Source organism: Astatotilapia calliptera, chromosome 8 (genome assembly GCF_964374335.1).
Source record: "Astatotilapia calliptera chromosome 8, fAstCal68.1, whole genome shotgun sequence".
Classification (NCBI taxonomy): Eukaryota; Metazoa; Chordata; class Actinopteri; order Cichliformes; family Cichlidae; genus Astatotilapia; species Astatotilapia calliptera.
In genome coordinates this window covers 20050594-20064732 of record NC_137429.1, presented here as the reverse complement: position 1 = coordinate 20064732, position 14139 = coordinate 20050594, and the positions used below count along the sequence as shown (strand labels likewise).

Below are 14139 nucleotides of genomic sequence, written 5' to 3'. Positions count from 1 at the left end.
ATTTGATTGGATGAAAACCCAGTGACACGCAAACAGCTTAAATTACAGTACGCAATTTTTGGTAATAGTTTACTTTTTTTTTTAAACAAAGTAATATGAAATTAAATATACTACTATAATATCTATGTAAAAATATTTTTATGTAAGAACATTTTTAATTTATTCGTATACGAAAATATTTCTATTTCAAAGTTTCGGTTTAAAGCACTGACGTGAATTCAGGTTTTTAAAACAACTAATTAACCATAAAAACAAACAAAAGATTAAGTAGTTTAAAGCTTTTACTATTAAGCTAAAACTGTGACCCAAAGAAAGTCTTTCCTCTTTCAGTTCGTACTTGCGGTGGCTGTTCATCTATGTCGTGTCTATGTTCGTTTGTCATGCTTACAAAAATAAAAATGTAAATTAAAAACTTGGATGTGCAATACATTACTGAGTCATTATTGTTGGCTCTGTGAGCCACGTCTAGATGAAGTTGAAGTGCAGACTTCCTGCTTTAATTTAATATATGATAATAAGGGATTTTTTTTCTTTTTGACAGCAATAGCTTTCAAATTCAGTGGCACACTTGGCATCAGTTTCAGACTTTTAAATACTTAACTGATGTTGAAATAGTGAATAAATAGCCCAGTCTTGCAAAAGAAACAGCAACAGAGTTTAGAAACAGGAAGCCTATTAATTAATACATTTCTTATTTAAAAAAAAAAAACCGCATTAAAGTGACACACGGTTCCATTGAAATAAGGGTTATATCCACAATGCATTGCGTGACCTCAACTCCAAAGCCCTATATACAAATGTGACCTGAAAGTGATGTCAGTACCCAAACATGTATGAACATTTCACTGATTTTATTTCAGGGCAATGTATTCATGCAGTAATCTTGTTAAATAAATAATAAATAAAATAAATTTCCCTCCATTGTACCTTATCCCTAGCGTCCTGTCACACCAACCCTGTGTATGCTCTCCTTCACTGCATCCATGAACCTCCTCTGAAGTCTTTTCCTTTTCTTCCTGCCCAGCAGCACCTCCATGTTCAGCATATAATAGCATTTAATTTAGGTTATCTTGATCACTCCCACTGAAAATCTTCACCTTTGCCACATCAAGCTCAGTCTCATGTCTTTTTTGTCACTGTCACCATCTCAAAATCATGCATCACAGCAGGTTTCACTGAAATCTTGTAACCTTCCCTTTCACTCTTGCTCCTTCTGTCACAAATCATCCCTGACACTCATCTCCACCCACCCCACCCTGCCCTTCTTCTCTCTTGTGCACTGTCCTTTGCCTTGGATCGTTGACCCCAGCTATTTAAACTCACTCTACCTTCACTATCTCTGCTCCTTGCAGCTTCACTGTTACACCTGTCCTCTTATTCACTGACTTTCATTCCCCTTTCCTCCAGATTATATGGTCACCTCTCCGTGCTCTTTTCCACCTGCTCCCTAATCTCACCATAGATCACTATCACAATATCATCTGTGGATACATGCAGTATTACTGAATTACCCAATAAGGTATAACACTATATCTGTAAAAAATAACGAATGACATTCATATGAGACATTTTTCTCCCTAATGAGTAGCTGCTTCAGCTTCTGATACTACTTCTTTAAAGTTGTTTACCGTTACAAGTTAAATGAAAGACTTGTTCTTGTAGTTGGGGTTCGTAGTGTTGTTGCTTTTGCCACCACGACCACTTTTTGAAATCAAATATTAATCAATTTCTTTGCCTTTTCCTTGACGTCACGATTTCCGTGCGGTCTCCTTTAAGGTTGCCACGGGTTACCGGCTCACATGTCAGAACGAAGAGAATTGACGTCAGTGACGGCTGTTGATTGGTTCTCAGCCGTATCCGGTGGGGCAGCGGTCCAGGGCTCGGGGAAAAAAATCGAAAAGAGGAGGAAGATCTGGTAACGGTGCGCTTTGAGAAATATCTTACATTCCGAGTCACCGTTTAAAGGCTCGGCAGGATTTTATCGTTTCTTGTGAGTATTCGTGTTGTTTTGGTTCGCGGAACATATGACCTCTGTATAGGTGAAATTTGTTTCCTCCGTCTCTCGTTTGTTTATGCTAGAACTCAAGATGGCGTCATTGGAGGAGCGCTTTGCCTTTGCACGGAGCTAGCGAGCTAGGCATCAAACCTGACATACATAAACTAGGCCGAAGGTAGTTTAGCAATCCTCTGATACGCGTGTTGCTCATTTGAGGAGTTTTCTGCTGCTTCTTCATATGTCGGGTTGCTCGTTTTATTAGCATTAATCTGCTCGTGTAAGTTACTTGACTGCAGCCGTCAGCTTTCTCGCGAAGCCTTCCTGACCTAGACAGTGTTACAGACAGGGCATCTGCTTCATATTTACTCTAACGGTGGTAGTATTTCACCACTTTTTAAACCATTAAATGCGTTATTACAATCCATCATCAGCTATGCTCATTTGTCTGCTGTTTAGCAAGGTCATTGTGCCTCGCTGTTGTTTTGTTTAATTGCATAGTTAGTTTTAGGCGATGCTGCAGGATAGTAGCTGATTCAAAGAATCGACATTTAAATATAAATAACTATTTTACGACATTTCAAATAAAGTAAGACTTTCTTATTGCATAAGACAGGAGAGCTTTCCTAGTAGAGGTTGCCGTAGCTCTTAATTTATACCACCTGGTCCGAAAACAGTATCGTTTACCACATAGTTATTCCTGTGCTGGGTTTAGATTAAAGCAAGCCTGCCAAGTTTCCACTACAAGCGTAGTTAGTTGTGCATAACGGCTGTGCGAGCTTCATCTTTGATAACATGGCTAGTAATCTCCCCTGGGCCTTGTCAGATTAGAAATTATCCGAATCCTATTATACTGATGCACATGCACGATACACTTGCAGGCACAGAATAGATTGTACTCTCACTCCGCAGGACTTGTTTACTCATTTATCCTTCTAAATGGCAGAGATGGGTTACATCAGGACTTTAGAGGCCTTCCTGATTTAGACTACATAGCCAGATCAAGCTCAGAGCTGTCTGAAGAAACTTATATCACAGAGGCTGATCAGATGATCTAAGGAGCTGTCAGGCTGTCTTGCTCAGCACCAGTATTGTGGCGTGAAATGTTGAAACCTCAATCATGTGCGCTTGCTTTTGGCCTGTTTCACATTTCACCATTCGTCTAAATTTAGGCCTTGTCTATGATAATGTTTCAGCCCTAGCCAGCTGCTCTGTCATTGATAGAGGGCTTAATTCAGTCTGGGGGAAAAAAACTTGAACTGTTTTGTGTAAATAAAACCAAGAAAAACGGTGTGCTTGTTTTAGTTTTGTTGTGTCTGCCTGTGTGTGATCACATCATATGACCATTTTTCGCTCCAGACAATTAGGAGCACTCGGGTTCCATAGTGACAAAAACAACATGCTGTGCTTTCTCACTCCGGCTCCATTTTTCTCACATTCTCACATTTTTCTGTGTGTCCAGTTCACATTGAGACGCTCAGGCTCTTTTACCCCGTGTCACTCTCTGTCCTCAGTGTTGTGCGCTGATGATCTGACACCATGCTTCTTTTCCTTTCCTCTCAGCACAAAGGTTAGAGGTCACAGAGCAGGGTTGCGGCTGTCGTCATGGCATCTGGAAGTACGAGCAGCGAGGAGGAGCGGAGCCTGAGGGAGTGTGAGCAGTACGTGCAGAAACACAACATTCAACAGCTGCTGAAGGACTGCATTGTCCAGCTGTGCACCTCCAGGCCAGATAGGCCCATGGCTTTCCTCAGGGAGTACTTTGAGAGGCTGGAGAAGGTTTGTGTGCTAATGTATGTTTGTGTCTTGGACAAATGCAAGCCATTTGTCAGTGATGGGTGGGCATCTTATACCCTTGTATTGGACTGTACTACTGCCAGTTACTGTAACCTACCTTCTGATTTGTGTCACTTACAGTGACGCCAAAATTCATAGCACTTTAAAGCAGAATGATTAGCTATTGGTCCAGCAGGCTGACAGCACTTAACCTCCCACATTGACCTTTTTCTATTTACAGTTGGTTCTTGATTTTTAATTCTTTCAGCATGCAATGGGGGAAAACAGACAAGCCCTATATTATACATTTTTCCCCTTTCTTTTCTTTCTTTCTTTTTTTCAAAGCACATCTTGTGGAAAAATATTTAGACCCACCAAATGTGCGTGCACACTTGGAGAACAGACTTCCAGAAAACTCTTTGAGAAGTGGATGCTATAGTTTACTCTAAATATTAGTAAAATATTGCCAGCCAGAGTCAGCAATAGCTCATATGAAGGAACAGAGAATAAGTAAAACAATTAATTAGTAGTCTGGTTACTGTCAGATCTTTTGCAGATTTTTATCTTCCAGAGACAGGAAAATGAAATAATACCTTAGCTACTATTTTGTTTATCTTATATTATTATTTTCTTCAACTGTAGTCATGATCATACATAGATGGACAGTTTCAGAGTTTTTTCTTCTTCAGGTTTGCAGTTATTTACGTTCAACATTCAGAACATTTGAGGCTTTCGTCCATCTTTTTATCTATTTTCTTTTGCTTATCCAAATCACCATGGCAGTGTGGCTGTGGACTATTTCAGCTGCCACAGGGTGGGAGGCAGCGTGCACCCTGGACAGGTCGCCAGTCTGTCACATGAGGCTTTTGTCAATATTGAATTATAAAAGGTTAAAAAGTAATCGGACGCTTGGCTCCAAAGTGTTTCTTGAGCCGTGTCATTTCATTGTTTTCATTGCTGAAAAGAGCTCAGGAGTAGCCCAGAGGTGATTTAGAGATGATTTATTCGACCTAGAATGAGTTTAATTGTCTTGGCAATATGAAGAGTAACAAAATAATGATAGCCAAATGCAAATAAACTATTAGATCTAAAAGAGAAACTGTTGATGTAATTTGCATGGGAAAGACGACTCTTTTTAGTTTATTTTTTCAAATAACTCCATGGCTAGTCTAGATTTCTGTCCAGCACATGATTAAAATAAGACCAGACAACACAATTTCATAAAATAGTTACAATATTAATTACTTTTGTTGGTTTTCTAAACTCAATTTGTTTGTCTGGTTTTTTTTTGTGTGTTTCTATACACTAGGGGCCTCAGTTTTGGGCAATACAAATACTTAGTGTTTGTTATAAAAAGAATGTGGTTTCATGAATTCCTTCTGAAGAGTCTCAGCAGCATGCATGGTGCAAACAGGAAACATACTTCCTATTGAAATGCATATGTTTCAAAGTTGTACTGCCTGTAACAAAAAACGTTAAAAATCTTGTTACGTACACAGGAACAACTGGATAATGGGCTGCACCAAAACCTCTCAGGATTTATTAAAATTTTCAGACCCAGTGAAATCATCACAACATAAAGGCTACAGTCCAGATTACAAAAACAAAAGGGCGAGAGTGGAACTCATAGATTTCACAGTGTTATATGGAGTGATGAAGCAAAAATCGACCTCAGAACGATGGAAAGGGGAAAGTGTGGCTTGTGCACATGTGACTGCCAGTGGAACTGGGACAATAAAACGTATTGATCATTTCACTGCTCATAGAAACAACAGGATGAGTGTAGGGGTACACAGTGGCTTTTTGTGTGCTCAGATTCAACCAAATGCAACAAACTGATTTCACCTCATGTGAACTGCTGTCCAAATAAATTGCATATAAATCAAAAGTGTAGTGTCTGCAATAGAGGAACACACCCATCTGATGCATGCTGGAGGAAAACATTACCATGAGTCCTGAGTGTAGGATGCGTTGCTTTCTATCATACAATTAGTTGTGACTGTATAAATCTTGTTTCCCTGACTGACTCAGTCCTGTCCCTCCTATTTAGGAGGAGGCCAAGCAGATTCAGAACCAGCAGAAGGCCAGCAGTTCCCGTTCAGACTCTCGTGATGAAGAGGTGTCTCCGCCCATGAACCCCGTGGTAAAGGGCCGCCGGCGGAGAGGCGCCTTCAGCGCAGAGGTTTACACAGAGGAGGATGCCGCCTCATATGTCAGAAAGGTAAATGCATACAGCAGATACGACGCTATGGCACATATGATTTCTATTTGTGCCAGCATCCTGACATTGCTTTCTTTTTGATTCCTAAGGTCATTCCAAAAGACTACAAAACAATGGCTGCCTTGGCCAAAGCTATTGAAAAGAATGTTCTCTTCTCACACCTGGATGACAATGAGCGGAGGTACCAGACTTAATATTTTTTATAATTTTCAAAAAGTATATTCGTGGGGATGATTTGGATGACTGGCTCACCTCTCTGTTTCTTTTCTTTATTTAGTGACATATTTGATGCAATGTTTCCAGTCACCTACATTGCTGGGGAAACAGTTATTCTGCAGGGTATGATTACAGCTTGTCAGCATTGATCACAAAAAAGCATTAACCAAAATCATAGCACTGCTTTCTGTCATGCTAACTGACTCGGCTTTATGCCCTCAGGTGACGAAGGTGACAATTTCTACGTCATCGACCAAGGAGAGATGGATGTGAGTGTTTGGATTGTCAAGTAGCTCTGTTAAATGACTCATTTAAAATCACATTTAACATTTGCAAGTATTTATTTTGGTTTGTCCCTTTTCCAATCCGGTAGGTGTATGTGAACAATGAATGGGTGACCAGCATAGGGGAAGGTGGCAGCTTTGGAGAGCTGGCACTGATCTACGGCACCCCAAGAGCGGCTACTGTCAGAGCCAAGACCAACGTTAAACTGTGGGGCATCGACAGAGACAGCTACAGGAGAATACTTATGGTGAGGAGATGTGCGGCTGCAGACCAGCGTTTCTAAAGCTTGAAGTTGAAATGTTTTTGATCTATTCTTGTACTGTAGATTCACTGTTTGCTCTTTTTTTCTGTTGCTGTTGTATTGAGCTAATTTCTTCTTATAGGTGTGCCATCGTTCTCATGTTCACACTTCTAATCCACCAGCATATTCTTGACACTATGTTTGTTTGTTTTTTTTCTTTTTAAGCATTTACACTTTTAAAAAATGTCCTTCTCTTTTAGGGAAGCACTTTGAGAAAGAGGAAGATGTATGAGGAATTCCTCAGAAAAGTCTCCATTTTAGGTGGGTTACTTGTTTTTAAATTAACCATATCAGAAATTAAAGCAGAGGAAGGGAAGCACATTACCTGTGTCTGTTGCTGAGATTAAAATAACCTGAAAAGAACTTTAAAAATATCTCACTTTTAAAAGAAAAACAGTAACAGGTTCAGGCCTTCAGAAGATTTTTTTCTTTTTTGGTTTGTTTTTTATTCTGTCATCATTATGTCTCATTATTAAACTTTGCTCTGCTCTCCTTCCTCAGAGTCGCTTGACAAATGGGAGCGTCTGACAGTCGCCGATGCCTTGGAGCCTGTCCAGTTTGAGGATGGACAAAAGATTGTTGTGCAAGGAGAGCCCGGAGATGAGTTCTTCATCATCTTAGAGGTATCCACTTGATTCATTCGTCTCCTTTTACACACATTAAAGGTCTCGTGTTGTACTGCTTTATGACATATTAGTATTAGTCTCACTTGTCTCCAGAATATTTCAAGTTTCAAAGTGTCATTTTGTTTTTTGAGCCACACGTTTGTATATCTGTGGTTTGGCGCTCATTCAGTTCAGTGAGGTCAGAGTGCACGGCTGCTGACACTCATGCACGAGACACTCTGTGGCTTCTTTCTTTGTGTGTGGATATTTCACTTTTGAATAGAGCTAAATTCTCAGCACAGTGTTTGTGAATGCAGAGTTTGTTCGACTACCTCGCAGCTATAAAAATCTAAATTTCAGCAGTGCAGTGCATTACTATGTTAGCAGTTTCCCCTTGTAGTTAGTGTCTTTAAACTCAATATTTTCTGATCACAATGTTTTCTGGAAACGGAAACAGATAAATATGTACATGAGTGTGAAGTGCAGGACAGGAGAAGACACACTCAGCTGGATTTCTGTTCAGCATTTGAATGTAACGGAAACACGTAAAATGACATGAACACGCACTTCTCTACTTCTCTGTTGGTTATGAATCAGCCCTTTTTCTACACTCTGTGGTTGTCTCTCATCGTTATGTTGCCCCCAGACCTCTGACCTGTGCGTGTACTAATTAGGTCACATGAGCCCTCCCTAGGAAACAACAGGATTTCCTTTTCCTATGGTGACATGATTGGCTGAATGTAATTCACTGAGCTTTCAGTTGTTAAGGTGACAGGAATACATGAAAGTGTTAGTTTGGTTAGTTGTGGGCTGTATTTTCAACGCTTTGCTTGGTGTCACGCAGACTTTTTTCATATTTTCTTTATTTTAAGCAACCAGATTCCAGAAATGACCCAAACTAACTTTGGCAAACACTGGCTTCCTGTGCAGCTCTGATGTTTAACAGCTTTTAGTGCGATACTCAATAATTGTGCTCATATCTTAAAGTCACACAAACAAACTTCAGCAGCTTTGTGTTCAGCAGTGTTAAATTACTGCTTTCTTTTTCATCAAAGTCTGACGACTTTAAGAGAGATGGAGGCTTCAGTTCCTCTTCAGAAAGAGCTGTGTGACAGCAGCGTACGCCCAGACAACACTTTAAATATATCCAGCAGTTGAAATCTTTTTTTCTTTTTTTTTTTTTTGGCCAAAGTATGTCTTGCTGCTGGTAGTGCACACCAGTATGTTTAGCATTAGTGTTAGCAGCATGCCAGCAGCGAGAGGGTAGGATCATAGGTGAATTTTTGCTCAGCTTCCTTTGGTTACCTGGTTTCTAGATCTTGTAATGCTGGCAGCAAGCAATATTTTACATTTCTGTAAATGTAAATGGCTACTTTATCAAACATTTGTCAATGAGTTGAATTACCTTGTCTGCTCTGCTTTTCCTGGTTTTCTGCCATATTTACATAAACTAATGAGCCGCACAAAGCTACAAAATAACATAAATATGACTAATTTTAAACTGAATCATGCAAAGCTGCTCTACAGTTGTTGACCTCTGTTTTCCACACACTCCCTCTTGTGGTCATGCATGTGATTGACAGATGATCGGTTAGTGTCAGAAAGTTAATTCACAGGAAAAAATGGAATAATCCCACACTGTGGAATATTTCAGTTCCAGCTTAGTTTTTCTTTATCTGCATTATTCCAACATGAACATATTTAGCTTTAAGGTTGTTATGAAGTTGTTACAACGTTTTTGTTTTTTCTTTACTGTAGTTTTTATAAAAATGTACCACTGAACAAAATAAGCATTGGTTTAAACAACTGAAACCCTCATTAGTCGCAGTCTTGATTCATCAATGTATTAAAAGCACTTTTATGATAAGCTGATGTTTGTGTGTTTTCAGGGCTCTGCAGCTGTGTTGCAGCGTCGCTCAGAGAATGAGGAGTTTGTGGAAGTTGGGAGATTAGGACCATCAGACTACTTTGGTAAGAACTAAAGTGTTACATAGGAGTCTTTTACATATATATGCATGTAGGGCTGCTCAATTAATCGAATTTTAATCTCGATTACGATCTGGGCTTTCAACGATCATTAAAAATGACTGAGCCGATTATTAGCCCCTCCCTCGTGCTTTACTCTCGCGCTGCTCCGTGTGGCAAATCGAGCGCACCTCTCTGCATTTCGAACACGTGTCACAACAATTAAGAGCAGCGGTCCCCAACCTGTTTTGCGCCACAGACCGGTTTATGCCCGACAATATTTTCATGGACCAGCCTTTAAGATGTCGCGGATAAATACAACAAAATAAAATTAGTACAGGTACCGAAAAAAAGAAAATTTATGCATAACACAAGTGAAAAGACCAAGGAAAACCGAGTAAACGATAAAAACAATAACAAAATAACGCTGAAAACCGATAAAAACCCTGAAAACTATACATTTCACACCTGAGCCTCAACTCTCGCGTCCCAGTACCAAACGACTCACGGACCGGTACTAGTCCGAGGCCCGGGGGTTGGGGACAGCTGATTAAGAGGACCCGAGGGAAGCTCGGAAAGCTAAGCAGAAGTTATTTGGAGAGGAAAGTGACTGCTGCTGGTTAAAAAGAGAGGTAAAAAAAACTTCAGTGGTGTGGAAACATTATGGGTTCGCGGAGTCAGTCGTGGATCAAGTAGACATAGTGTGTAAACTTTGCTACAGTGTCGTAGCTGCACCACAGAGCAACACTGCAAAGTTCACTAAACATAGATCTTTACATTTTTCATTTATTTTTTATACTGCAAACATTTGCACTGTTATCAGTATTTGCACACTATTTTATATTATTTTTTGACAATTTTTAAAGTCATTATTCAATACATTGTTATTGTTAAATAAATATCGTCAAATAATCGAGATCTCAATTTCAGTGAAAATAATCGTGATTATCATTTTTGCCATAATTGAGCAGCCCCATATGCATGTATGTAAGTATGTGTCATGCCATTAACTCAGTAGTTTTTTATTTTAAGTAACAAAAAAAAGATAGGGAGCATTAAAAATGGTGGAAAAACAGATCTTTGTGACTATGACCAACACTATTTCTGTATACATGTCTCTGTGTGTGACACTGAAGGATGTTTTCATGAATTTTGAATTTTAAGTCTGTGACACTTGTTTTTTTTTTTTTTTTTTTTTTCCCCAGGTGAGATTGCTCTGCTGATGAACCGCCCCCGCGCCGCCACCGTGGTTGCCCGCGGCCCCCTGAAGTGCGTCAAGCTCGATCGGCCTCGCTTTGAGCGTGTCCTGGGTCCCTGCTCAGACATCCTCAAACGCAACATCCAACAGTACAACAGCTTTGTGTCGCTGTCTGTCTGAGGGAGCATTTCTCCTCACACTCACTTCTCCGCCCCCCGCCGCACCCTCTCCACCTCTTCTTCTCTCCTTTCAGACCCAGGGGTCCACCAGTGCTTTTCTTTTTTTGTTAGTTTTTTTTTTTTTTTTGCTTTCTGTCACCTTCTTCTGATTTCAGTTCCCCCATTCCCACTCTTAATTTCACACACAAATCATTTTATTGTTCCCACCGGTCACGCTGCTGTGACTGTTTTTGTTTTTTTGTTGTTTTTTTTTAAGCCATTCACCAGCGCTTGTACCAGCTGCTGTACGCTACCTTGTAGGCACAGTTACACCACATGTAACTTATGTTATATATATATATTTGCTGATTAAGCTTCTTTTTTTTTCGATACGAAGCGGGAGATCTGAAAGGTTCTCAGACTGATGAGACAGACAATCAGACTTTACATTGCGCTTTCAGTAAAATTATTATTTTTTTGTTGCAGACTGAAGTGAAGAAAAGTTTCCTTTGTTGTCGGGCTTTTTTTTTTTTTTTTTTTTTTGGACATCAATTAGCTTGACTACACAGAGAGAGAGCAGAACTGAGAAACTGTAGAGGGCGTGAAGATCTAATGCTCGACTTTGGTTACCGTTTGATTGGTACGACGAGAAAACAATGTCTCTTTTAGTTCGAGAGAGCTTGTACAACAAATATTTTTTATTGTGCAGCTACCAGGCTAGTGCCAAATGTTGATTACTGTCATTCAATGCAAAGATGCATAGCCGTGGGAATGCAATGCGTGCTCTGTTCCAAACAGGAAGTAGTTATCACCCTGTAGTCATCTTAATCAATAGGACGACCATACAAGAACTGCCTTGACTACTCTGAGGAAAATAAATAAATAAATAAAAAGAAAGGAAGACAAAAAAAAAGAGTATTAAGTGTATTTCAGTATTCAGTTTCTTTAGTATATACCAAATAACTTGGTCACTCTTCTGCTATGGTTTGTAATCAAAATGTTATAGTATAGTTAAAATGATCCTAGTTATATTATTATCATTGACTAAATGATAAACTTATGGTTTGGAGTGATGGTGATTGTTTAAAAAAAAATATGTTGAACTTTGTCTTTTTGTAAACACTTATTTTTCCATAAATTCTATTTTAGGTGTCCAGTGCCACAAAGTAAAAATAAATGCTTCTTCTTGTCAACTGATGAAACAGTATGTAATTGTATTGTGTAAAATGTCATGGGTAAAAACTTTTTTAAATAGATCAAAGGGATAATTAAAGGTTTATCGAAGCGGGGAGTACAAAGCGGTTTTAAAGGACTTTTCAGGACATCTGAAGTATTTCTGTTTCACAGCTCGGCACAGGCGAGTTGACAGGCAGAGCGAGCGGATATTTATTTAAAACTAGTGTCATTGCTTATTGCCTATTTGAAAAGGTGGCTGTCTTTTCATCAGAGTAGCTTGTGACCTGTTCTCTATGCTTACCTGGCATGATGTTTTAGGCATCCAGTGATCTGGTATGAATGGAAGTGTGTATTTAAAAAAAAAAAAGAAAGGAAAAAAAGTCCTGCAGACGCAGGAACCCTGTCGAATATTTGGTTTGTTACTCCTTAGCTGAACTGCTTCACAACTATTTAGATGCCATAATAAAATGAAATATTTCTTTTTAAAAAAAACAAACAAACGGACAAAAAAAAAAACCTTTACCAAATCACATGATGTTGACTTCTGGACTCTACATTCCTGCATCACTGTCTGTTAGCAGAGATGACCTGTAATCATGTTTCTTTTGGTTCTCATTCAGAGCGTTTGTACTCGCTTACAGCTGAGATGTGTGTTTGGTTTTATGTGCCGATTGCAGGGTAGTCAGGTTGGTGAGAAGACCTCATGGATGTGAGTGTATGTTTCTTCACGCTTAAATCTGATCATCATGCCCCTAACCCTCAGGTTAAACCTTGCGGATGTGGCTTACCTGTGGATTTGTGTCCACTGACAACACATCTGGGAAATGGCTCCGTTAGGGGTGAGGGTTTCACCTTTCTGTCAGAATATTGTTTTCGTGTAAATAGCTGCATCATTGGTTTGAGTCCAAAACGTTTTTAGCCACACTGCAGTCGTCCCAGTTTGCCTTAGCTTACCTAACCTGGGCTTACAGTAGAAGTCAGTCACTCCTGCTAGCCCGACCTTCAGTGAGTTTGTTAGGCCTGCAGCACAGAGAGCTGCAGATTATAAGAGGACCATTCTTTTTCTATTCTGTCCTGTATTTAGTTTGACCTCCTGTATGTGCAAAGATGTTTATCCTTTTGGTATAGATTGTTCCAGATGGCAGTTTAAGCAATAAAATAGTAAAAAAGAAACTCTGCTTTGTCTCAGACTTCTTCCTTTGCAGACTTTCAATACTGTGCAGGGTTCTTCTTGGCTGCTTGATCACTCATTTCCAGTCCAGTCCTCATACCTGACCATTTTCAGAAGAGTGGTTTTGTTTAAGCCACTTAACATGGACCTATGAAACTAAAAGGATTGGCCAGTGTCGTGTCTACACAACATAACATAACTTTCAAAATCTTGTAGATTCTGGGCATTTTGTTACGAGCAGCCTGTTTTTGTTTGTTTTTAATCTGTTCTCATTTCTTTAGTTCACTGAATGAAAAATGTCCAAGATAAAACACAGTTTGACGGGTGTACAATAGTATTTTTGCACCAACAAGCTGAGCTTTTACCCAGAAACTTGCTATATCTCAGCATGGTGTCAAATGTGTTTAAAACATTGAGGAAACTCGACAAATAGAGGACAGAAGAAGGCATTGCTGACTCAAAAGCTACCTACGGCAGATGAACAGTATCTGAACGTCACGTGTCCTAATAAGAAATAGGAAGAAAAATATGTATCTCATACTGTTCACTGAAGCCTCATCAGAAATGGTCTCAGTGGAAGTGTGGCTGTCAAGGTGTTCTTAAGAAAGAGAGAAAAAGCCGAGGCATCCCAAACTACACAAGTGCTGCACTAAAATCAGTGACAATAGCTCTGATGTGAGTGATGAATCCAACTTTAAAAATTTTGGTTCAAATTATCTCAAAGGTGTTGGAAGTAGTCAGGAGAGAGGTACTACAGTGAGTGTCTACAGCCATCGCAGTGGAGGCTGTCATGGTTTGTGGCTGCATTATCAGCCAGTGGTGTGGGAGATCCTATCCAAACTGATGGAATTATGACCTTAGAAAAGTACTGTCAGATTTTGATCCACCATTCAATATCAGAATCTGATAGCCAGTGGTTTAATTTTTAAACATACGATGCTGGGAAAACGTACCAAACACACAGTGCAGCACTATCAGTCATGGACCGGCCTCCTTCAAGCATGGGTTGCAACATTTTTGAAGCAGTGTGGGATCATGTTGACACAGAGAACAGAACAAAAGCCAGTCAAAGAA

At 39.6% G+C, this 14139-nt stretch overlaps 1 protein-coding gene across 2 annotated transcripts; it reads left to right on the top strand.

Annotated features, from left to right (window-relative positions):
* The first annotated feature begins 1804 nt into the window (after positions 1-1804).
* Positions 1805-12386, top strand: prkar1ab (protein kinase, cAMP-dependent, regulatory, type I, alpha (tissue specific extinguisher 1) b). Of its 2 annotated transcripts, none has more exons than XM_026178973.2 (11): positions 1805-1990; positions 3557-3772; positions 5820-5990; positions 6080-6171; positions 6268-6329; positions 6429-6475; positions 6580-6738; positions 6993-7053; positions 7294-7415; positions 9287-9368; positions 10568-12386. In XM_026178973.2, the coding sequence occupies exons 2-11, from the start codon at positions 3599-3601 to the stop codon at positions 10738-10740; spliced, it is 1143 nt and encodes a 380-aa protein (XP_026034758.1). In that variant the 5' UTR covers positions 1805-1990; positions 3557-3598; the 3' UTR covers positions 10741-12386. The 2 variants fall into 2 exon arrangements, with proteins under 2 accessions (XP_026034758.1, XP_080161695.1); XM_080305569.1 differs by having other exon boundaries at positions 1840-1921.
* The last annotated feature ends 1753 nt before the right edge of the window (positions 12387-14139 follow it).